This window comes from Scyliorhinus canicula, chromosome 7 (assembly GCF_902713615.1).
Source record: "Scyliorhinus canicula chromosome 7, sScyCan1.1, whole genome shotgun sequence".
Classification (NCBI taxonomy): Eukaryota; Metazoa; Chordata; class Chondrichthyes; order Carcharhiniformes; family Scyliorhinidae; genus Scyliorhinus; species Scyliorhinus canicula.
In genome coordinates, this window is record NC_052152.1 from 131,499,589 (window position 1) to 131,524,978 (window position 25,390).

The 25,390-nt window shown below is 49.4% G+C and overlaps 1 protein-coding gene across 1 annotated transcript in view; it reads left to right on the forward strand.

The window, feature by feature from the left end:
- The window catches only part of LOC119969135 (piezo-type mechanosensitive ion channel component 2-like), a 290,064-nt gene that overhangs the window by 64,006 nt on the left and 200,668 nt on the right, over positions 1-25,390 (forward strand). The window contains exons 2-6 of the mRNA XM_038802351.1: positions 380-481; positions 6,916-6,958; positions 8,327-8,483; positions 11,391-11,604; positions 15,170-15,383. Coding sequence (XP_038658279.1) covers positions 380-481; positions 6,916-6,958; positions 8,327-8,483; positions 11,391-11,604; positions 15,170-15,383 — 730 coding nt within the window. The remainder of the gene's footprint in view (positions 1-379; positions 482-6,915; positions 6,959-8,326; positions 8,484-11,390; positions 11,605-15,169; positions 15,384-25,390) is intronic.

Here is a 25,390-nt window from a genome sequence, read left to right on the forward strand (position 1 = left end):
AGCGGTGCTGCCGTTTGGGTGAGACATGAAATCAAACTCCAACATCCCTCTGGTACACGTAAAGGACTCCATGGCACTGCTCCATGGAGATGCCGAGGACTGCTCACTGGTGCCCTGGCTAATATTTATCTCTTATCTAACATCGCTCAAAGCAAAAAAAAAATCTGCTGGTTCGTCTCCTGACTATTGTGGGAGCCTGTTGCTCACTCATTACCTACTGCATTGGCTACATTACAAACAGCGGCTGTATTTCAGTTGACTTTGTTGTCACTTTCAGGCATCCTCTGGTTGTGAAAGGTGTTATGTAAATGTAGGTCAGTACTGGCCTGCTTTGCTTCCCCAGACAGAGACTCCTCACTTCCTGTTCATTCTCTTTCAGGGCACACTGGGCGTCTACTCAAACTCCTGTCTTTCATCAGCTTCATCTTCCTGTTCCTGCAGATGGGATCTCAAGTGATATTCTACTACATACCGAACAATGGTGAGACATATTAAGAGGCATATACTGATACAGTGCAACAGGTTGAAATGCAGAGGAGTTACAATGCAGACTATCCAGATTGATCAGCATTTACACTTCAATGAATGAATAGATAGAATCTTCTTCAGCACCACTTCCTTGTCCATTATTCCTTCGCCATCAATCAGATCTCAGCTTTAACGTTAATGTAGTTTCTGTATCAATCACTAAATACTGAGAGAAACAAATCTCTGGATGTTAATGTTCATCCTTCCATCCTTTTTATTTTATTAAACTTTTATTTTTGTATCTTTGATCCCTCCATGTGGAACACTGGAATTGTTGGAGAAAATGTTTCCATTTAGTATATATCCCATCATAGTGTTGCAGTGACTCTGGGTAAAGCGGTTACAGTGTTGCAGTGACTCTGGGTAAAGCGGTTATAGTGTTGCAGTGGCTCTGGGTAAAGCGGTTACAGTGTTGCAGTGACTCTGAGTTGGGCAGTGACAGTGTTGCAGTGACACTGGGTTGGGCAGTGACACTGGGTTGGGCAGTCACAGTGTTGCAGTGACTCTGGGTTGGGCAGTCACAGTGTTACAGTGACTCTGGGTTGGGCAGTGACACTGGGTTGGGCAGTCACAGTGTTACAGTGACTCTGGGTTGGGCAGTGACTCTGGGTTGGGCAGTCACAGTGTTGCAGTGACTCTGGATTGGGCAGTCACAGTGTTGCAGTGACTCTGGGTTGGGCAGTAACAGTGTTGCAGTGACTCTGGGTTGGGCAGTAACAGTGTTGCAGTGACTCTGGGTTGGGCAGTCACAGTGTTGCAGTGACTCGGTTGGGCAGTCACAGTGTTACAGTGACTCTGGGTTGGGCAGTGACACTGGGTTGGGCAGTCACAGTGTTACAGTGACTCTGGGTTGGGCAGTCACAGTGTTGCAGTGACTCTGGATTGGGCAGTCACAGTGTTGCAGTGACTCTGGGTTGGGCAGTCACAGTGTTGCAGTGACTCTGGGTTGGGCAGTCACAGTGTTGCAGTGACTCTGGGTTGGGCAGTCACAGTGTTGCAGTGACTCGGTTGGGCAGTCACAGTGTTGCCGTGACTCTGGGTTGGGCAGTGACACTGGGTTGGACAGTCACAGTGTTGCAGTGACTCTGGGTTGGGCAGTCACAGTGTTGCAGTGACTCTGGGTTGGGCATTCACAGTGTTGCAGTGACGCTGGGTTGGGCAGTCACAGTGTTGCAGTGACTCTGGGTTGGGCAGTCACAGTGTTGCAGTGACTCTGGATTGGGCAGTCACAGTGTTGCAGTGACACTGGGTTGGGCAGTGACACTGGGTTGGGCAGTCACAGTGTTGCAGTGACGCTGGGTTGGGCAGTCACAGTGTTGCAGTGACTCTGGGTTGGGCAGTCACAGTGTTGCAGTGACTCTGAGTTGGGCAGTGACAGTGTTGCAGTGACACTGGGTTGGGCAGTGACACTGGGTTGGGCAGTCACAGTGTTGCAGTGACTCTGGGTTGGGCAGTCACAGTGTTGCAGTGACTCGGTTGGGCAGTCACAGTGTTGCAGTGACTCTGGGTTGGGCAGTGACACTGGGTTGGAAAGTCACAGTGTTGCAGTGACTCTGGGTTGGGCAGTCACAGTGTTGCAGTGACTCTGGATTGGGCAGTCACAGTGTTACAGTGACACTGGGTTGGGCAGTGACACTGGGTTGGGCAGTCACAGTGTTGCAGTGACTCTGAGTTGGGCAGTGACAGTGTTGCAGTGACACTGGGTTGGGCAGTCACAGTGTTGCAGTGACTCTGGGTTGGGCAGTGACACTGGGTTGGACAGTCACAGTGTTGCAGTGACTCTGGGTTGGGCAGTCACAGTGTTGCAGTGACGCTGGGTTGGGCAGTCACAGTGTTGCAGTGACTCTGGGTTGGGCAGTCACAGTGTTGCAGTGACTCTGGGTTGGGCAGTCACAGTGTTGCAGTGACTCTGGGTTGGGCAGTCACAGTGTTGCAGTGACTCTGGATTGGGCAGTCACAGTGTTGCAGTGACACTGGGTTGGGCAGTGACACTGGGTTGGGCAGTGACAGTGTTGCAGTGACTCTGGGTAAAGCGGTTACAGTGTTGCAGTGGCTCTGGGTAAAGTGGTTACAGTGTTGCAGTGGCTCTGGGTGAAGCGGTTACAGTGTTGCAGTGACTCTGGGTTGGGCAGTGAAAGTGTTGCAGTGACTCTGGGTAAAGCGGTTACAGTGTTGCAGTGACTCTGGGTTGGGCAGTGAAAGTGTTGCAGTGACTCTGGGTTGGGCAGTGACACTGGGTTGGGCAGTCACAGTGTTGCAGTGACTCTGAGTTGGGCAGTGACAGTGTTGCAGTGACACTGGGTTGGGCAGTCACAGTGTTGCAGTGACTCTGAGTTGGGCAGTGACAGTGTTGCAGTGACACTGGGTTGGGCAATCACAGTGTTGCAGTGACTCTGAGTTAGGCAGTGACAGTGTTGCAGTGACACTGGGTTGGGCAGTCACAGTGTTGCAGTGACTCTGGGTAAAGCGGTTACAGTGTTGCAGTGGCTCTGGGTAAAGCGGTTACAGTGTTGCAGTGACTCTGGGTTGGGCAGTGACACTGGGTTGGGCAGTAAAAGTGTTGCAGTGACTCTGGGTAAAGCGGTTACAGTGTTGCAGTGGCTCTGGGTAAAGCGGTCACAGTGTTGCAGTGACTCTGAGTTGGGCAGTCACAGTGTTGCAGTGACACTGGGTTGGGCAGTCATAGTGTTGCAGTGACTCTGGATTGGGCAGTCACAGTGTTGCAGTGACTCAGGGTTGGGCAGTGACAGTGTTGCAGTGACACTGGGTTGGACAGTCACAGTGTTGCAGTGACTCTGGATTGGGCAGTCACAGTGTTGCAGTGACACTGGGTTGGACAGTCACAGTGTTGCAGTGACTCTGGGTTGGGCAGTCACAGTGTTGCAGTGACTCTGGGTTGGGCAGTCACAGTGTTGCAGTGACTCTGGATTGGGCAGTGACAGTGTTGCAGTGACACTGGGTTGGGCAGTCACAGTGTTGCAGTGACTCTGGGTTGGGCAGTCACAGTGTTGCCGTGACTCTGGGTTGGGCAGTCACAGTGTTGCAGTGACTCTGGATTCGGCAGTGACAGTGTTGCAGTGACACTGGGTTGGGCAGTCACAGTGTTGCAGTGACTCTGGGTTGGGCAGTCACAGTGTTGCAGTGACTCTGGGTTGGGCAGTGACAGTGTTGCAGTGACACTGGGTTGGGCAGTGACAGTGTTGCAGTGACTCTGGGTTGGGCAGTCACAATGTTGCAGTGACAATGGGTTGGGCAGTGACAGTGTTGTCATGACTCTGAGTTGGGCAGTCACAGTGTTGCAGTGACTCTGGATTGGACAGTCACAGTGTTGCAGTGACTCAGGGTTGGGCAGTGACAGTGTTGCTGTGACTCTGGGTTGGGCAGTCACAATGTTGCCGTGACTCTGGGTTGGGCAGAGACAGTGTTGCAGTGACTCTGGATTGGGCAGTCACAGTGTTGCAGTGACTCTGGGTTGGGCAGTGACACTGGGTTGGGCAGTCACAGTGTTGCAGTGACTCTGGGTTGGGCAGTCACAGTGTTGCAGTGACTCTGGGTTGGGCAGTGACTCTGGGTTGGGCAGTAACAGTGTTGCAGTGACTCTGAGTTGGGCAGTGACAGTGTTACAGTGACACTGGGTTGGACAGTCACAGTGTTGCAGTGACACTGGGTTGGGCAGTCACAGTGTTGCAGTGACTCTGGGTTGGGCAGTGACTCTGGGTTGGGCAGTAACAGTGTTGCAGTGACTCTGAGTTGGGCAGTGACAGTGTTACAGTGACACTGGGTTGGACAGTCACAGTGTTGCAGTGACACTGGGTTGGGCAGCCACAGTGTTGCAGTGACTCTGGGTTGGGCAGAGACAGTGTTGCAGTGACACTGGGTTGGGCAGTCACAGTGTTGCAGTGACTCTGGGTTGGGCAGTCACAGTGTTGCAGTGACTCTGGGTTGGGCAGTGACTCTGGGTTGGGCAGTAACAGTGTTGCAGTGACTCTGAGTTGGGCAGTCACAGTGTTGCAGTGACTCTGGGTTGGGCAGTCACAGTGTTGCAGTGACTCTGAGTTGGGCAGTGACAGTGTTACAGTGACACTGGGTTGGACAGTCACAGTGTTGCAGTGACTCTGGGTTGGGCAGTCACAGTGTTGCAGTGACACTGGGTTGGACAGTCACAGTGTTGCAGTGACTCTGGGTTGGGCAGCCACAGTGTTGCAGTGACTCTGGGTTGGGCAGAGACAGTGTTGCAGTGACACTGGGTTGGGCAGTCACAGTGTTGCAGTGACTCTGGGTTGGGCAGTCACAGTGTTGCAGTGACTCTGGGTTGGGCAGTGACAGTGTTGTCGTGACTCTGGGTTGGGCAGTGACAGTGTTGCAGTGACTCTGGGTTGGGCAGTGACAGTGTTCCCGTGACTCTGGGTTGGGCAGAGACAGTGTTGCAGTGACACTGGGTTGGGCAGTCACAGTGTTGCAGTGACTCTGGGTTGGGCAGTCACAGTGTTGCAGTGACTCTGGGTTGGGCAGTCACAGTGTTGCAGTGACTCTGGGTTGGGCAGTGACAGTGTTGTCGTGACTCTGGGTTGGGCAGTGACAGTGTTGCAGTGACTCTGGGTTGGGCAGTGACAGTGTTCCCGTGACTCTGGGTTGGGCAGAGACAGTGTTGCAGTGACACTGGGTTGGGCAGTCACAGTGTTGCAGTGACTCTGGGTTGGGCAGTCACAGTGTTGCAGTGACTCTGGGTTGGGCAGTCACAGTGTTGCAGTGACTCTGGGTTGGGCAGTGACAGTGTTGTCGTGACTCTGGGTTGGGCAGTGACAGTGTTGCAGTGACTCTGGGTTGGGCTTTGACAGTGTTCCCGTGACTCTGGGTTGGGCAGAGACAGTGTTGCAGTGACACTGGGTTGGGCAGTCACAGTGTTGCAGTGACTCTGGGCTGGGCAGTCACAGTGTTGCAGTGACACTGGGTTGGGCAATTTCTCTCAGTGATCGATTTTTAATGCCATTGCCCTTGCTCATCAAGATAGAAAGGGCTCTTATTGGTAACATCGACTAAACATCAACATTGACTTTGTCTACTGTAAACACTGTGGGGCCTGACGAGCTGAATAAACTCTTGGTAAAATGCACATTCTCTCTCTCCCCATTTGGTGGAACTACCTTTGTTTATGCTCCTCTTGCATAGAACATACGTGCAGTGCAGAAGGAGGCTATTCGGCCCATTGGGTCTGCACCGACCCAATTAATTCCTCACTTCCACCCTATCCCCATAACCTACTAAACCTTCCTAACCTTTTTGGACACTAAGGACAATTTATCATGGCCAATCCACCTAATCTGCATGCCTTTGGACTGTGGGAGGAAACCGGAGCACCCCGAGGAAACCCACGCAGACACGGGGAGAACGTGCAGACTCCGCACAGACAGTGACCCAGCAGGGAAGCGAACCTGGGACCCTGGCGTTGTGAAGCCACTGTGCTAGCCACGTGTGCTACCATGCTTTCCCTCCTGATTACAACCTGAATACTGGGTTTCATTGTCCTAATCCCTGCCAGCGGGTTCAATGGTTGGGGGGGGGGGGGGGGGGGAATTTGCCAGGAGGCCCCAAAATCAGTTTTAAGCCGGTGTGAATTTACCATAAGATTGTCCGATGGCGCCCACCATGGTGGGACGGCAAACCAGCTGGAGGCTGACGTGAAACTCATTTGCAACCCGTTAACGGGCTCCAGGTGAAGGTCCGACCACCCACTCCCAATTCTGCGGGACGCCAGCGGGAGAGCACGCCGGTGTGAAACACTTCTGGAACAAAGTGGCGTCCAGATATCGGCACTCTCCTGGACAATGCCTGGGGCTGCCTCCGGGATTCCGGATGGACGCCGCATCCTGGATCTGCAACTGCAAGTGGGTGGAGGCAGCATCTGCTGCTTGACTTCCAGATTCGGTGTCCCAGAGGGAGTCTATTGTCCAGCCTCAGAATGTTCCTGGAGTTGATCCTTTCAGGAGGTTCACCTTTCTTTCTTCAATAGTGGGTCAGTGATGTTAGGCACATTTTCAACATGGCGCCCAGATAGAGCACTAGACTATTCACCAACAGGCCTGGCCCACCATGGAATACACCACAAAACCCACGGTTGTATAATTAAAGAGGCTGGGGCCAGAGAATCGGGTGTGTTTTCCCGCTGGCCTCCACGTTCCTGTCCCCGCCAAGGGACCCAGGAAGGAGAAGTAGGAAGAGGACAGGATGGGGTAAATGTAAAAGACATAGTTATGAAATGTTAATATAATCAGGATTCCTAATCAGAGATTTGAAACTGTCATGCTTTATGGTCAGGTTTTATGGGAAAATGAGCAAAGGAAACTTGTAAAATTACTGATTGGCAGACAATTTGTCTTCTTTTGACAGGCACAGTTTGGGAGAATGTTCTCTGGAACATTGGATTAGTAAGGTAAGTTCCAGCAGCAAGTAGGGAAAGTGTCTGAAACTGAATAAATAGTTGTTTGATTACACAGCCTGAAATGTTCCTCTGGGTATTATAGAATCATAGAATCCCTACATTGCAGAAAGAGACCATTCTGCCCATCGGGTGTGCATCGACCCTCTGAAAGATCATCCTATCTAGGCCCACTCCCCACCCACTGCTCCTATTCCCATATCCCCATAACATAACCTACACATCCTGGGACACCAAGGGGCAACTTATCATGGCTAATCCACTTACCCTGCACATTTTTGGATTGTGGGAGGAAATGGAGCACCCGGAGGGAACCCACGCAGACACGGGGAGAATTCACACAGTCACCCGAGGATGGAATTGCCACCGTGCCGTCCTCCTTAAAATGTAAGAGGAACCAGGAACAGGAACACTCCAATGCCCACCGCCACACTGGAGCTGCACAGGAACACTCCACGGCCCACTGCCTTTCTAGCACAGTAACAGGAACACTCCAACACTCACGGTCACTCTAGAACAGTAACAGGAACATTGCAACACCAATACCAGTCTAGAACAGTAACAGGAACATTGCGAAACCAATACAAGTCTAGAACAGTAACAGGAACATTGCAACACCAATACCAGTCTAGAGCAGTATCAGGAACATTGCAAAACCAATACCAGTCTAGAACAGTACCAGGAACATTGCAACACCAATACCAGTCTAGAACAGTAACAGGAACATTGCAACACCAATACCAGTCTAGAACAGTAACAGGAACATTGCAACACCAATACCAGTCTAGAACAGTAACAGGAACATTGCAAAACCAATACCAGTCTAGAACAGTAACAGGAACATTGCAACACCAATACCAGTCTAGAACAGTAACAGGAACATTGCAACACCAATACCAGTCTAGAACAGTAACAGGAACATTGCAACACCAATACCAGTCTAGAGCAGTATCAGGGACATTGCAACACCAATACCAGTCTAGAACAGTAACAGGAACATTGCAACACCAATACCAGTCTAGAACAGTAACAGGAGCATTGCAACACCAATACCAGTCTAGAGCAGTAACAGGAACATTGCAACACCAATACCAGTCTAGAACAGTAACAGGAACATTGCAAAACCAATACAAGTCTAGAACAGTAACAGGAACATTGCAACACCAATACCAGTCGAGAACAGTAACAGGAACATTGCAACACCAATACCAGTCGAGAGCAGTAACAGGAACATTGCAACACCAATACCAGTCTAGAACAGTAACAGAGACACTCCAATGCCCACTGCCAGGTTGCAGTCTGAATTTATTCATACCCATGCTTTGTTTCAATGGTACGTTTTGGATTATTGATGTCCTTCAGGTTGAATGAAGGTGATGTTGGAAATGCCATTCGCTTGGTTTTCCCAGACATTGGAATGTTCATCGGAAGCTTGGCTGCTTTCCGCATCTGCAGGAAACTGCTGGTTGGTGCAGGCTCACAGAATGTAGCCTGGAATCTGTCTCATTCCAAGGGAGAGGTAAGGAGAAATTCCTCTTTCAAACTATAAACTTCAATCCACAGGTCATTACTGGCAGTCGGTAACCTTCCTCTTTAGCGCCTTTGTGGTCGTCACCAACCTTGCCACCTCAGCTTCAAATGAGGCGATCCGCTCGTCCTGGTCAGTGGCTGATTTTTCCGGGTCTCCTGGGCTTCCAGTCTCTGCTCCACTCTGTCTATTGCTCCCTTTATGGGAGCCATCACAGCCTCTATTGACAACCTCTTGGCTGACATAAGGTCCTCTTTTATCAAGTCTCTGTGTTTCTGGAGCTCTGCAGAGATAAACTCCATCAGTTGCTCCATCGATAAGTGGGCCGGCACTGGTGCTTGTGACCCTGCTGGGCCCGCTATGATCCATCCGGTCTGGTGCACCCCACATGTCCCCTTGTTCTGGGATTGGGGTCTTCCTTTCTCTGCTTTTGCTGTTCGTGTGGCCTTGCTGCTGGTTTGCCGGTGTCTCAGTTGGTTCGGTGTAAAGTGGGGTTGAAGTTGGGAACTTTGTGATATCTTTGGTGCCTGTTTGATGGGTTTAAAAAGTCTAGTGAGAAATTTCCAGGTGAGAGCCACCTTGCATGCGACCACTTGAAAGTTCCAGTCGACTCCCAGAACCAGGAGCTTTTTGGTGGAAAGAATTCCGGATTTCCATTAGCCCTTGTGTAAAGAAGTAGTTCTCGGGCAGGATTCTCCGCTTGGGAGACAATGGGCGGGGTTGTCCTGTCGCCGACACCGAAATCGCGTTCGCCAATCAGCTGGAAAATACCCGTCTCCGACCAAATCGGGGGCGGCGCCGCTTTTGCGATGCTTCGCCCCCTCCAAAGGGCAGAGAATCCAGCCCAATGTTCTCCCACCGGAGCTGAATTGCAAATGGTTTGCAATCCCCCTGAGAGCACCCCTGGAGGACACCCCGAATCCACGGACCTGGCACCAAGTGACCACCAGCGACTGTCCCCAACCCAGGCAGCCATCTCCCAGCAAGACCGACAGTTTCCAACAGCTTTCCTGTGTTTTTTCAGCATCCCGCTCCCCCTCTTCAGCCAAGGTGTCCATTCCCCGTTTGTAAATACTTGTAGTAATTCGCACCCGTGAGACCTCCGCCTGAGAGAAGCGGAGCATCGCCCAAGGGCAGAACATGAAAGATCCAAGACACATCTCATCATATTAGATGTGGGCAGCACGGTAGCATTGTGGATAGCACAATTGCTTCACAGCTCCAAGGTCCCAGGTTCGAATTCCCGGCTTGGGTCACTGTCTGTGTGGAGTCTGCACATTCTCCCCGTGTCTGCGTGGGTTTCCTCCGGGTGCTCCGGTTTCCTCCCACAGTCCAAAGATGTGCAGGCTAGGTGGATTGGCTATGATAAATTGCCCTTAGTGTCCAAAATTGTCCTTCGTGTTGGGTGGGGTTACTGAGTTATGGGGATAGGGTGGAGGTGTAGGCCTGGGTAGGGTGCTCTAGGGTGCAGGTGCAGACTTGATGGGCCGAATGGCCTCCTTCTGCACTGTACATTCGATGAAAATTCTATGAAAATATTTAAATGTATCTAAATTCCGGTTTTGCATGCCCGAGGTGGCCCGAGGACAAACCTCGTTTTCACCGCCGAGTAGGGACTCCGGAGCTTGGCGCCGCAACCTTGATCTTTGCTGGGCATCTGATTCTCTGCCCGATTGTGATTCACGTTTCCGGCATTGCAAGACAGTGAACTCAGCCCCTGATTTAATTTTAGAACAGCCTAGCTTTAATTTAATACCTTTACCCTCTTCCCTGGGTTCCCCCACCTGTAGAAATAACGGGGACAATTCTCCGGCCGCTTGTGCCCGCAGCACACCCCGCTTTGCTGGGAGAATAGCAGGAGACCCCTTAAAACGGGGTTAATGCTGGGAACTGAACGGAGTGCGATGCTCCTGGGTCGCTGCAGCAAATATAATCTGGTTCATGCCCTCGCTGGACCTGAATCCAATTAGCATATTTAAATCAGTATTTAAATATGCTTGGTCAGTGGCAAGCTAGATGCTTCCAAAATTCTCAACTCCGCCCACCATGCACCCCCACAACTGGTGCAATGCGAGGCCTGTGGGAATCACTCCTGGTCTCCACCACCGGAGACCAGATGTGATGACTACGCCGAGGGGCTCGGAGGACATCGGAGCCCCCGATGTGGTCTGGGGTATGGCAGGTCACTGGCCCCTGGTACCCTGGCACTGCGAGTTCAGCACTTCCAGGATGCTAGGGGCAGTGCCAGGGTGTGTGGTCACTGCCAAGGAGCAGGGTGATGGTCAGTTGCAAGCCAGATGCTTCCAAAAATCTCAACACTCCCCCCCCCCCCCCCCCCCCCCCACCCCCCCCCCCACGCCCACCATGCCCCCCACAACCGGTGCAACAGTGGGTTCAAATCCCACCACAGCCACTGGTGGAATTTGAATTCAATTAATGAATCTCAATTTGAAAACTCGTCTCAGTAAAGGTGATCTTGACAACTACTATTGATTGTCGTTAAAAACCCACTTGGTTCACTGGCTCTTAACTGCCCTCATTCAGTTCAAGGGCAAACAGGGATGGGCAACAAATGCTGGCCTTGTCAGCCTCCCATGAAAGAATAAAGAGGGAAAAAATCCTCCCTAAAATTAGTTGCAAAGAATTGAATGTGATCCAGGAAATGAGATCTATCTGAGGTTCTGTGCAACTGAAGCATCGCTTCCTCGCCTTTGGTGTCCAACACTTTTGAGATAACGAGCAACATCTCATTGGCCTTTTTGAAATAATGTTTGTATCTGAGGGGTTAAGTTGCAGAGGTCCAGCTGGTATATGTTAATGCACGTGTTAGCTCCTTCCCCACTCTCCTCCCCCACCCCTTAGCCACCACGTTGAACTTTGACTTTCTCCGTTACTCAGGGAGAGGTGGAAGAAACGGAATCCGAAGTAGAGACCGACTCTGAGAGGGACTCTGAGGAAGGGGAGGAAGAGGAACTGAGCAAAGATAAAGCAGAAAGTAAACCAGGCTTCACTCAGAAACTGGCTTTCCGCATGGCAGCGATGAAAGAGATGATTGGACATTTGATAATGACAGCAAGGAAAGCTGTGGTGACAATTCTACTCGGTTTTGCAGGTCTGTATCTTTCAGTTATTGAAAAGACGCATGCTTCTGAAAAATACATATGTATATTTTTAAATGGTTACCGAAAAGGAAGGCTTGTAACGCCTTTTGTCACGTGTGTTACAATGATATATAGGCACCAATCGCTCATACAGGATCGTGCAAACACGTTGTGGGTTCATTTATTAATTCTGGACACAGGTGAACAGATGGACAGAGAGCTTGAGAACATCAGAACTGTTATGTAATTCTGATCCAGGCTGAACTTAGGCTGGAACATGTGACGCACCTCCCTTAGGCCATGCTGCTATTCATTAAAGGCGTTTTACAACACCGTTCACCATCTCAAGATGTCCCAAAGTGGTGTACAGTCGATGACCATTACAGCACAGCGTTCTTGCAATCTGTTCACTGATGTGAATTCACAAACAGCAATGAGACAAACGATCAGATTAGCTGTTTTTAGGGATGCTGGTTGAGGATAAATACTGACCTCCACCAGGGAAGAACCCACCTGCTCTTCTTCAAAATATGATGCGGAGATGCTGGCTTGGACTGGGGAGAACACAGCATTCAAAGTATCGTATTGCATCATTGACTTTGTCCATATATATGTTTCTGGAACCCACCTCTTCATTCACCTGAGGAAGGAGCAGTGCTCCGAAAGCTAGTGATTCGAAACAAACCTGTTGGATGTTAACCTGGTATTGTAAGACTTCTTACTGTTCTTCAAAATAGTGCAATGGGATCATTTACACCCGTCGAGAGGACAAAGGTGGGCCTTAGTTTCACAACTCACCCAAGAGGGAGATCCCCTGACAGAGCAGCACTCTCTCAGTGTGTCAGCCCAGTTTATGTGTGCAAGTCTCTGAGTAGGGGGGGTTGATTCAGAGGTGAAAACACGATACCCACTGCGCCATTCGCTTAATGCATCTCTGGAAAAGGTAGATCCCCCCATAATTAATCTGAACCAGCATAACTTGAAAGGAAGAATCCTCCCTACGGATTTACCAATAGTCTTGGACTTTGTACTTTCCTATACCTGGTGGCACATGGAACCATAGAAAAGATACAGCACAGAAGTGGGTCATTTGGCCCATCTTATCCATGTCAGCCCAAAGACACCCAGGTGCTCTTTCTAATCCAATCTTCCTGCACATTGTACATGGGCAGTAAGGTACCAATGGATATTGCTCACCGTGGTATGCCCACTCTCATTTAGTACCAAGTAAAGCATGGCATAATACTGGCAACCTTCTGAAGAGCCTTTCAGGTTCTGCTTGCTTGAGTATTCACATACTTGTGGTAGTATGACTAGAAGTACTACGGTACCTGGGAGTGTGAGCTACCATTGGTGGAGAAGGCTTGCTGCTCATTGGCCCAAGTGTTTGCATTTCATTGGTCAGAATGTAAGGTAGCTCCGCCCAGTGAGGTGGGGTATACGAACCCGTACTCCCCAGCAGCCGGCCTCTTTCTGTACTCGAGCTGCTGGGGAAACATCTTATAGAACATAGAACAGTACAGCACAGAACAGGCCCTTCGGCCCTCGATGTTGTGCCGAGCAATGATCACCCTACTCAAACCCACGTATCCACCCTATACCCGTAACCCAAACAACCCCCCCTTAACCTTACCTTTTAGGACACTGCGGGCAATTTAGCATGGCCAATCCACCTAACCCGCACATCTTTGGACTGTGGGAGGAAACCGGAGCACCCGGAGGAAACCCACGCACACACGGGGAGGACGTGCAGACTCCGCACAGACAGTGACCCAGCCGGGAACCTGAACCTGGGACCCTGGAGCTGTGAAGCATTTATGCTAACCACCAAGAGGATCTTGTTGATTAAAGCCTTCAATTTGGACTACATCCTCTTTTCAGTAGTTATTGATCGTGCATCAATACTCCAGTGAGTCTCCAGGAGTTTGCTGTATAACCTCCTTTGGCACAAGATGGCTTCACCAGCACAACATCTGGCAAAGTGAAGTTATTTCATTTGCCACTTTAGATGTAGATATCTGTGCAGTCCTTGAAAGACTGACTCACCTTCATCCGTCTTTATTAATAATAATAATCTATATTAGTGTCACAAGTAGGCTTACATTAACACTGCAATGAAGTTACTGTGAAAATCTCCTAGTTGCCACACTCCGGCGCCTGTTTGAGTACACAGAGGGAGAATTCAGAATGACCAATTAACCTAACAAGTGTGTCTTTCGGGACTTGTGGGAGGAAACCGGAGTACCCGGAGGAAGCCCACGTGGACACAAGGAGAACGTGAAGACTCCGCACAGACAATGGCCCAAGCCGGGAATAGAACCCAGATCCCTGGCACTGTGAAGCAACAGTGCTAAGCACTGCGCTACCCTAAGTCCTCATGTTCCACAGGTAAGGTGGAGACAAAATAAATTTGGAACAACTGGCAGAAGGACAGGGGAGTGTAAGCGTGGCATTTTAAACATTCACATCCCAACCCTCTCCCCACAGTTCGGGCTGGGAGGTGGGTGGCATGGGCCATAAAATTGGATCTATGTCAACAGCACTGTGCCCACCACCTCCCCACCTCTGCTGGTACTTTACCAATGGCAGTGGGTACGCTGACATAAATCCAAGTGTCCTTGTTGCAGGGTGGGAGTGGGGGGGATGCGGTTGGGGGGGAAGGGGGGGTTGAGCATGTTAAAGGCCCCCATCCACATTACTCCTGGTTCATAGAATCCCTACAGTGCAGAAGGAGGCCATTTGGCCCATCAAATTTACACCGCCCCTCTGAAAGAGCACTCTACCTCAGCCCATTCTCCCGCCTTATCTCCGTAACCCTGTAACAATAGCTAACCTGCACATCTTTGGATTGTGGAAGGAAACCGGAGCAACTGGAGGAAACCCACGCTGACGCGGGGAGGAAATGCAGACTCCACACAGTCAGCCAAGATCGGAATCGAACCCGGATCCCTGGTGCTGTGAGGCAGCAGTGCTAACTACTGTGCCACCGTGCCTCGCCCTCTCAAACATTATTCTTCATTCTCCACCCCCACTAATATTTTAATCTGTGGTCCCTCACGTCCCAGTGGCATTGTGGGCTGGTTTAGCTCACAAGGCTAAATCGCTGGCTTTTAAAGCAGACCAAGGCAGGCCAGCAGCACGGTTCGATTCCCGTACCAGCCTCCCCGGACAGGCGCCGGAATGTGGCGACTAGGGGCTTTTCACAGTAACTTCATTGAAGCCTACTCGTGACAATAAGCGATTTTCATTTTCATTTTCATATTAGAGTGTTGTCATCCATTTACCTGGCTAGCAGCCCTGAGGACGAGATCCTTTCACCTTGTTCACATGGGTGGAACGTCCAGGGCTCTGGAAGCACTTATGAATTGTATGTCACTTATAATGGTAGAGAGCGCAGCAACTCATTTATACACAGCAAGATCCCTCCAACAGCAATCTGAAAATGGCCAGATATTCTGTTTTCACGATGTTGGTTCATGATGCTACTTTGAAGTTGCTTTGAAATGCTGAGAACAGTTTGCAGGCAAGTCCTATGGTTTTTACCAGCTGTGTGACGGGCTCTCTGTTCTTCTTCAGGTATCGTGCACCCATCTCTCATCTCCGCCGTCTATTTCTTCCTCTTCCTGGGGTTATGCACCTGGTGGGCCTGTGGTCGTGTTTTCAGCTTGTTCTTCTTCAAACGCTTGTGTCTTTTGATGGTCTTCATCAGTGGAGGACACCTGGCTGTGATCTACCTCTACCAGTTACCACTCATTCAGGGCCAACTCCCACCTGACGATATTCATGTGAGGTAGGGTTGATTTGGAGAGAAACTCAAAACCTATTGCCATAACCCTTTCATCATAATCATGCAGCAAGAAAACTTGCCAGGTAAAGTGTGCAGAGAAAATGGTCTACATTTTGGTTTAAAATCTTGAAGATTGTTTGTTCTCTATTTTAAATAAACACATTGTGAACTGTGACTGTGGAACCTCTGTAAGTGACAGTCTGGCCGGTAGGCCCGTGTACTGAGCTCTCCATGTCACTCACTTTGAGCGCCGCTTGGTTTAAGGTGGTCTTTATCCCCCTTTTTGTTTACCAGGTTTGGATCGAGCAACGCTACTGTCAGTAACGTGATGTAAGGGGATTTAGCTTCTAATTGCACACAAGCAAGTTCCCACAAATAGAAATCAGGTCAAGGACCAGATAATGTGTTTTAGTGATATTGGTTGTGGCGTAAAGGTCTATCTGAGGGCAGCTGATGGCTCAATCTAGCGGCGCGTCTGAGAGATCGCACCTCCAACCGTACGGCACTCTGTCAGTGCTGCACTGCTGGGCTAACAACAAGCTACATTTATATAGCACCTTTCGCACTGTAAAATGCACCGTGACGTTTCGTATGAGAGTTCTCAAACTAAATTCAGCACTGAGGCATGCCAGGAGATATCAGGACAGAGATAGAGGAAGGCATAAGAAATGGGCAGCACGGTAGCATTGTGGCTTCACAGCGCCAGGGTCCCAGGTTCGATTCCCCGCTGGGTCACTGTCTGTGCGGAGTCTGCACGTTCTCCCCGTATCTGCGTGGGTTTCCTCCGGATGCTCCGGTTTCCTCCCACAGTCCAAAGACATGCAGGTTAGGTGGATTGACCATGATAAATTGCCCTTAGTGTCCAAAAAGGTGGGGTGAGGTTACTGGGTTACGGGGATGGGGTGGAGGTGTGGGCTTGGATAGGGTGCTCTTTCCAAGGGCCGGTGCAGACTCGATGGGTCAAATGACCTCCTTCTGCACTGTAAATTCTATGATTGTATGAATGAAGCCGAGTCCCAGGCAATCTATGTCATTGGTGAAGGTCAGTCTACAACTCCAGTTTGAACCAGTACCAACTAACACAGTGATCCCTCCTGCTGCTAAAATCCTCAGCTTGAATTAAAGGCACAGACCACTTGCATCAAAGTCACAGGTCCATTAATCATGCATGGATCAAAAATGTAACGGCAAAAATAAAAGGGAAAATAACGGAAAAAAACAGGAAAGACCTTTACAATGTGGAACCTAATATTCTGTTTTCAGAAGATGTTGCCGAGATCAGCATGTAGGTGAGAAATAGGAGGAATCAGGATGGCCCTGTGGTGCAGTGGTTAGCACTGCTGCCTCAAGGCACAGAGGACCCTGGTTCGATCCTGGCCCCGGGCCACTCTCCATGTGGGGATTGCGCATTCTCCCTGTGTCTGCATGGGACTCACCCCCACAACCCAAACATGTGCAGGGTAAGTGGATTGGCCATGGTAAATTGCCCCTTATTTGGATAAAAAAAAGGAAAAAAACAGAAATCCGAGGAATCCAAAAAATAGACCCTTGGGGGACAGTGGGGAAAATGGTGTTTGAGTGGGCAGAGAAGTAATTTTAAAGGATTCTGGAGCTACAATTAGATAGATGTGAGTAGAACAAGGCGGGAATTGTGCCAACCAATTGGATGATGGAGAAAAGGCATTTGAGGAGAATGGTGTGGCAAAGCATAGCAAAGGTTGAGGAAGATGAGGTCAGACGATTTAGCAGGAGTGTGGTAGAATGTTCTCCACTTGCCTGGATGAGCTCAACAATGCTTCATACTTGACACCACCCAAGATGAAGCAGCCCCATTCACAAATATTCACTCCCTCCACCACCAGCACATAGTGGTAGCCGTGTGTACCATCTACAACACCTCATACAACACCTTCCAAATCCAAGACTGCCGCCCTCTAGAAGGACAAAGGCAGCAGCCACATGGGAACAGCATCATCTGGACATTCCCCTCCAAGCCACTCACCATCCTGACTTGGAAATATATCACCGTTCCTTCAGTTTCGCTGGGTCAAAATCCTGGAACTCCCTCCCTAACAGCACGGTGGGGGTATCTACATCTCATGGACTGCAGTGGCTCAAGAAAGCAGCTCACCACCACCTTCTCAAGGACAATAAGGGATTTATTTTAGGAAATGATATTCCCAGTGGAGAACTTGACTCAACATCTGAAAAAAAGGGTCAGTTTGTGGAAAGAAAACAGTTGCTCTTTTTAGGGGAGCGATATCAATATTGGCACCATCATTGGAATGAGGGTGGAACCCCTGGAATACCTCCCCCTCCTCCCTCCCCCCATCACCAAGGTGAGCACTAGGAAGCTTCCCCAGCCCACTGGCTCCGGAATGGGTGCCTGGATTCCCACCACCAGCGCTGGAATGAGTGCTGGCAATTTTACAGACCCCTACCCTCCCACTCTGCTGGCACCAGAATGAGTGTTGGGAAACTCCCCCACCCCCCCCCCCCCCCCCCCCCCCCCCCCCAACCACCCCTCCAACCCTACATTTCGTATCTTGGAAGAAGGAGCCAATGTCAGATATTAAACTAGAGAACAGTCAAGTCAAGGAGCCAGATAGGTGTTCTGTCAAATCTACCATTGAATAAAATTGAGGACAGAGAGTTGTACAAGGAGAACTCAAAGTCATGGGCTGTCCTTCCAATGGCGATTAGGCAGTTAGTGTGAAGTTGGATGGAAGTGGAGATAATGTGCACGATTCTCCGGAAAGTTTTCCAAGTGTGGTAGCGAGCTGGAATCGCTCGGCCCAGCGAGGCCGGCAACGCTATTCAACGGTAATTGGTCAGCTTAACAAGGCCTCACGGGCTTCTCGCCGCAAATGAAGGGTCTCCTGATTTGGTGGCACCGCGCTCACCAGCCCCCTGCTAATAAGGCCAAGCAGCACTTAAGCTGAAATTGTTCAGCCAACCCCAGCCAGCTCGCAACAATGGCGCTGAGGAGACCCAAGATTCGGGACACAGACCTGGGAAGGTTATTAGACGCTGTGGAGGCCAGGAGGGCCTCTCTCCTCCCACAGGGGCGCCTATCCACCCCTCCCCATTCAACCCCCCAACCCCTCCTTCACACACTACCCCCTCCCACCACTGTGAAACATGCGTGTGGCTAATGATGTCCTCTCTGTATCTCCTCAGGGAAAGCTCTCCCATAATCGCTGTGAGAGGGCCCAGACTGGCGGTGGTGTGCCAGACATCAGGATCATCACCACCTCCGAGGATTGGGCCCTGGAATTGACCGGTGTGGCTGAGGACAGGGCGGTCACAAACACGGAGGCGGGAGGACACCGCAGAGGTGAGGAGCCACCGGGCCCACCCGGACGACTTGTCAAACATGAGTAGTGATTGCCTTACTGACTGATCCAGCTCTCCCACTGACCACATGTCCATTCTCCCGCAGGTACTCCAGCCGACGGTGCTGGCCCATCCTGGGTAGCACCCTTTCAGCCTCCCAAGAGACAACCTCGGAGGAGAGCTCCGAGGATGCCACCATAATAGTCGCGTGACAGCTGTCATCCCCACCCTCCACCAACACAGATACACACACCTCAGTGGGAAATGTTAGTGGTCAGGCTTCTGGGGCACAATCTGGTGAGCACCGCACAGCTGCTGATGTACATCAGGTGAGGCAGGAACCCCCAGGTGAGACAGCAGTCGGAGAGCTGCTGGATCCCAGGACCCAGTTGGGACCCAGCCTGATGCTGAGTGGAAGAGGTCATCCCGGAGCTGAGGGAGACGATAGGGAGTGGCTGGCACCTTTCTCACAAGGTAATATAGAAACATAGATAGAACAGTACAGCACAGAACAGGCCCTTCGGCCCTCAATGTTGTGCCGAGCCATGATCACCCTACTCAAACCCACGCATCCACCCTATACCCGTAATCCAACAACCCCCCCCCCTTAACCGTACTTTTTTATTAGAACACTACGGGCAATTTAGCATGGCCAATCTACCTAACCCGCACATCTTTGGACTGTGGGAGGAAACCGCAGCACCCGGAGGAAACCCATGCAGACACACACGGGGAGGACGTGCAGACTCCACACAGACAGTGACCCAGCCGGGAATCGAACCTGGGACCCTGGAGCTGTGAAGCATTTATGCTAACCACCATGCTACCCTGCTGCCCATAATACTTCCTGCTGAAATGATAATCAGCTCCCGTTATCTCCATAGGAGTTGGCAATTAGTTTTTATACCGCTTTCACATTTCTGATATGTTCTTGTCTCGAAACAGAGGTGACTCCATTGTCACTGTCTTAATATCAGCCACCAACAATTCTGCCAGTGATGGAATTTACATCCTCAGCAACTTTGTCTTGTATGTCCATTTTTAAACCCACAGATTTATTTAAAAGTTCAGTATTTCCATATGTAATTTGGGGTTTGCTCCTGTCAGCATAAAACTCTGTTAAATCACTGCCTGGCCAGGTGATCAATTCCATTTAATCACTACCTGGTTTGATGATCCACTCTATCATATCACTTTCTGACATGGCGATCCACTCCATTAAATCACAGCCTAGCCTGGCGATCCACTCCATTAAATCACAGCCTAGCCTGGTGATCGACTCCATTAAATCACAGCCCAGTCTGGCGATCCACTCCATTAAATCACAGCCTAGCCTGGTGATCCACTCCATTAAATCACAACCTAGCCTGGCGATCCACTCCATTAAATCAGAGCCTAGCCTGGTGATCCACTCCATTAAATCACAGCCTAGCCTGGTGATCCACTCCATTAAATCACAGCATAGCATGGTGATCCACTCCATTAAATCACAGACTGGTCTGGTGATCTACTCCATTAAATCACAGCCTAGTCTGGCGATCCACTGTATTAAATCACAACCTATCCTGGTGATCCACTCCATTAAATCACAGCATAGCATGGTGATCCACTCCATTAAATCACAGCATAGCATGGTGATCCACTCCATTAAATCACAGACTGGTCTGGTGATCCTCTCCATTAAATCACAGCCTAGCCTGGTATCTACTCCATTAAACCACAGCCTAGCCTGGTGATCCACTCCATTAAACCACTGCCTGGGCTGGTGATCCACTCCATTAAACCACAGCCTAGCCTGGTGATCCACTCCATTAAATCACAGCCTAGCCTGGTGATCCACTCCATTAAATCACCAGCTAGCCTGGTGATCCACTCCATTAAATCACAGCCTAGCCTGGTGATCCACTCCATTAAATCACCAGCTAGCCTGGTGATCCACTCAATTAAACCACTGCCTGGGCTGGTGATCCACTGTATTAAATCACAGTCTAGCCTGGTGATCCACTCCATTAAATCACAGCCTGGCCTGGTGATCCACTCCATTAAACCACAGCCTAGCCTGGTGATCCACTCCATTAAATCACCAGCTAGCCTGGTGATCTACTCCATTAAACCACAGCCTAGTATGGTGATCCACTCCATTAAATCAAAGCCTAGTCTGATGATCTACTCCATTAAACCACAGCCTAGCCTGGTGATGTACTCCATTAAGTCACAGCCTAGCCTGGTGATCCACTCCATTAAATCACAACCTAGTCTGATGATCTACTCCATTAAATCACAGCCCAGACTGGTGATCCACTCCATTAAACCACAGCCTAGCCTGGTGATCTACTCCATTAAATCACAGTCTAGCCTGGTGATCTACTCCATTAAATCACAGTCTAGCCTGGTGATTCACTCTATTAAATCACAGCCTAGCCTGGTGATCCACTCCATTAAATCACATCCTAACCTGGTGATCCACTCCATTAAATCACAGCCTAGCCTGGTGATTCACTCTATTAAATCATAGCCTAGCCTGGCGATCCACTCCATTAAATCACAGCCTAGCCTGGTGATCCACTCCATTAAATCACAGCCTAGCCTGGTGATCTACTCAATTAAATCACAGCCCAGCCTGATGATTCACTCTATTAAATCATAGCCTAGCCTGGTGATCCACTCCATTAAATCACAGCCTATCCTGGTGATTCACTCCATTAAATCACAGCCTAGCCTGGTGATCCACTCTATTAAATCACAGCCCAGTCTGGCGATCTACTCCATTAAATCACAGCCCAGCCTGGTGATCCACTCCATTAAACACAGCCTAGCCTGGTGATCTACCCCATTAAGACACAACCTAATCTGGTGATCCACTGTATTAAATCACAACCTATCCTGGTGACACACTCCATCAAGTCACATCCTAGCCTGGTGATCCACTCTATTAAATCACAGTCTAGCCTGGTGATCTACTCCATTAAATCACAGTCTGGCCTGGTGATCTACTCCATTAAATCACAGCCTAGCCTGGTGATCGACTCCATTAAATCACAGCCCAGTCTGGCGATCCACTCCATTAAATCACAGCCTAGCCTGGTGATCCACTCCATTAAATCACAACCTAGCCTGGCGATCCACTCCATTAAATCAGAGCCTAGCCTGGTGATCCACTCCATTAAATCACAGCCTAGCCTGGTGATCCACTCCATTAAATCACAGCATAGCATGGTGATCCACTCCATTAAATCACAGACTGGTCTGGTGATCTACTCCATTAAATCACAGCCTAGTCTGGCGATCCACTGTATTAAATCACAACCTATCCTGGTGATCCACTCCATTAAATCACAGCATAGCATGGTGATCCACTCCATTAAATCACAGCATAGCATGGTGATCCACTCCATTAAATCACAGACTGGTCTGGTGATCCTCTCCATTAAATCACAGCCTAGCCTGGTATCTACTCCATTAAACCACAGCCTAGCCTGGTGATCCACTCCATTAAACCACTGCCTGGGCTGGTGATCCACTCCATTAAACCACAGCCTAGCCTGGTGATCCACTCCATTAAATCACAGCCTAGCCTGGTGATCCACTCCATTAAATCACCAGCTAGCCTGGTGATCCACTCCATTAAATCACAGCCTAGCCTGGTGATCCACTCCATTAAATCACCAGCTAGCCTGGTGATCCACTCAATTAAACCACTGCCTGGGCTGGTGATCCACTGTATTAAATCACAGTCTAGCCTGGTGATCCACTCCATTAAATCACAGCCTGGCCTGGTGATCCACTCCATTAAACCACAGCCTAGCCTGGTGATCCACTCCATTAAATCACCAGCTAGCCTGGTGATCTACTCCATTAAACCACAGCCTAGTATGGTGATCCACTCCATTAAATCAAAGCCTAGTCTGATGATCTACTCCATTAAACCACAGCCTAGCCTGGTGATGTACTCCATTAAGTCACAGCCTAGCCTGGTGATCCACTCCATTAAATCACAACCTAGTCTGATGATCTACTCCATTAAATCACAGCCCAGACTGGTGATCCACTCCATTAAACCACAGCCTAGCCTGGTGATCTACTCCATTAAATCACAGTCTAGCCTGGTGATCTACTCCATTAAATCACAGTCTAGCCTGGTGATTCACTCTATTAAATCACAGCCTAGCCTGGTGATCCACTCCATTAAATCACATCCTAACCTGGTGATCCACTCCATTAAATCACAGCCTAGCCTGGTGATTCACTCTATTAAATCATAGCCTAGCCTGGCGATCCACTCCATTAAATCACAGCCTAGCCTGGTGATCCACTCCATTAAATCACAGCCTAGCCTGGTGATCTACTCAATTAAATCACAGCCCAGCCTGATGATTCACTCTATTAAATCATAGCCTAGCCTGGTGATCCACTCCATTAAATCACAGCCTATCCTGGTGATTCACTCCATTAAATCACAGCCTAGCCTGGTGATCCACTCTATTAAATCACAGCCCAGTCTGGCGATCTACTCCATTAAATCACAGCCCAGCCTGGTGATCCACTCCATTAAACACAGCCTAGCCTGGTGATCTACCCCATTAAGACACAACCTAATCTGGTGATCCACTGTATTAAATCACAACCTATCCTGGTGACACACTCCATCAAGTCACATCCTAGCCTGGTGATCCACTCTATTAAATCACAGTCTAGCCTGGTGATCTACTCCATTAAATCACAGTCTGGCCTGGTGATCTACTCCATTAAATCACAGTCTAGCCTGGTGATCCACTCTATTAAATCATAGCCTAGCCAGTGATCCACTCCATTAAATCACAACCTATCCTGGTGATTCACTCCATTAAATCACAGCCTAGCCTGGTGATCCACTCCATTAAATCACAGCCTAGCCTGGTGATTCACTCCATTAAATCACAGCCTAGCCTGGTGATCCACTCCATTAAATCACAGCCTAGCCTGGTGATCCACTCCATTAAATCACAACCTAGCCTGGCGATCCACTCCATTAAATCACAGCCTAGCCTAGTGATCCACTCCATTAAACAACTACCTGACATGGTGATCCACTGTATTAAATCACAGCCTAGCCTGGTGATCTACTCCATTAAATCACAGCCCAGTCTGGCGATCTACTCCATTAAATCACAGCCCAGCCTGGTGATCCACTCCATTAAGACCCAACCTAATCTGGTGATCCACTGTATTAAATCACAACCTATCCTGGTGACACACTCCATCAAGTCACATCCTAGCCTGGTGATCCACTCTATTAAATCACAGTCTAGCCTGGTGATCTACTCCATTAAATCACAGTCTGGCCTGGTGATCTACTCCATTAAATCACAGTCTAGCCTGGTGATCCACTCTATTAAATCATAGCCTAGCCTGTGATCCACTCCATTAAATCACAACCTATCCTGGTGATTCACTCCATTAAATCACAGCCTAGCCTAGTGATCCACTCCATTAAACAACTACCTGACATGGTGATCCACTGTATTAAATCACAGCCTAGCCTGGTGATCTACTCCATTAAATCACAGCCCAGTCTGGCGATCTACTCCATTAAATCACAGCCCAGCCTGGTGATCAACTCCATTAAACACAGCCTAGCCTGGTGATCTACTCCATTAAATCACAGCCTAGCCTGGTGATCCACTGTATTAAATCACAGCCTAGCATGGTGATCCACTCCATCAAGTCACAGCCTAGTCTGGTGATCAACGCCACTAAATCACAACCTATCCTGGTGATCCACTCCATCAAGTCACGGCCCAGCCTGGTGATCCACTCCATTAAACACAGCCTAGCCTGGTGATCTACCCCATTAAGACACAACCTAGCCTGGTGATCTACTCCGTTAAATCACAGCCTAGCCTGGTTATCCACTGTATTAAATCACAGCCTAGCATGGTTATCCACTCCATCAAGTCAGTCTAGTCTGGTGATCAACGCCACTAAATCAGAACCTATCCTGGTGATCCACTCCATCAAGTCACATCATAGCCTGGTGATCCACTCTATTCAATCACAGTATAGCCTGGTGATCTACTCCATTAAATCACAGTCTGGTCTGGTGATCTACTCCATTAAATCACAGTCTAGCCTGGTGATCCACTCTATTAAATCATAGCCTAGCCTGGTGATCCACTCCATTAAATCACAGCCTATCCTGGTGATTCACTCCATTAAATCACAGCCTAGCCTGGTGATCCACTGTATTAAATCACAGCCTAGCCTGGTGATCTACTCCATTAAATCACAGCCCAGTCTGGCGATCTACTCCATTAAATCACAGCCCAGCCTGGTGATCCACTCCATTAAGACCCAACCTAATCTGGTGATCCACTGTATTAAATCACAACCTATCCTGGTGACACACTCCATCAAGTCACATCCTAGCCTGGTGATCCACTCTATTAAATCACAGTCTAGCCTGGTGATCTACTCCATTAAATCACAGTCTGGCCTGGTGATCTACTCCATTAAATCACAGTCTAGCCTGGTGATCCACTCTATTAAATCATAGCCTAGCCTGTGATCCACTCCATTAAATCACAACCTATCCTGGTGATTCACTCCATTAAATCACAGCCTAGCCTAGTGATCCACTCCATTAAACAACTACCTGACATGGTGATCCACTGTATTAAATCACAGCCTAGCCTGGT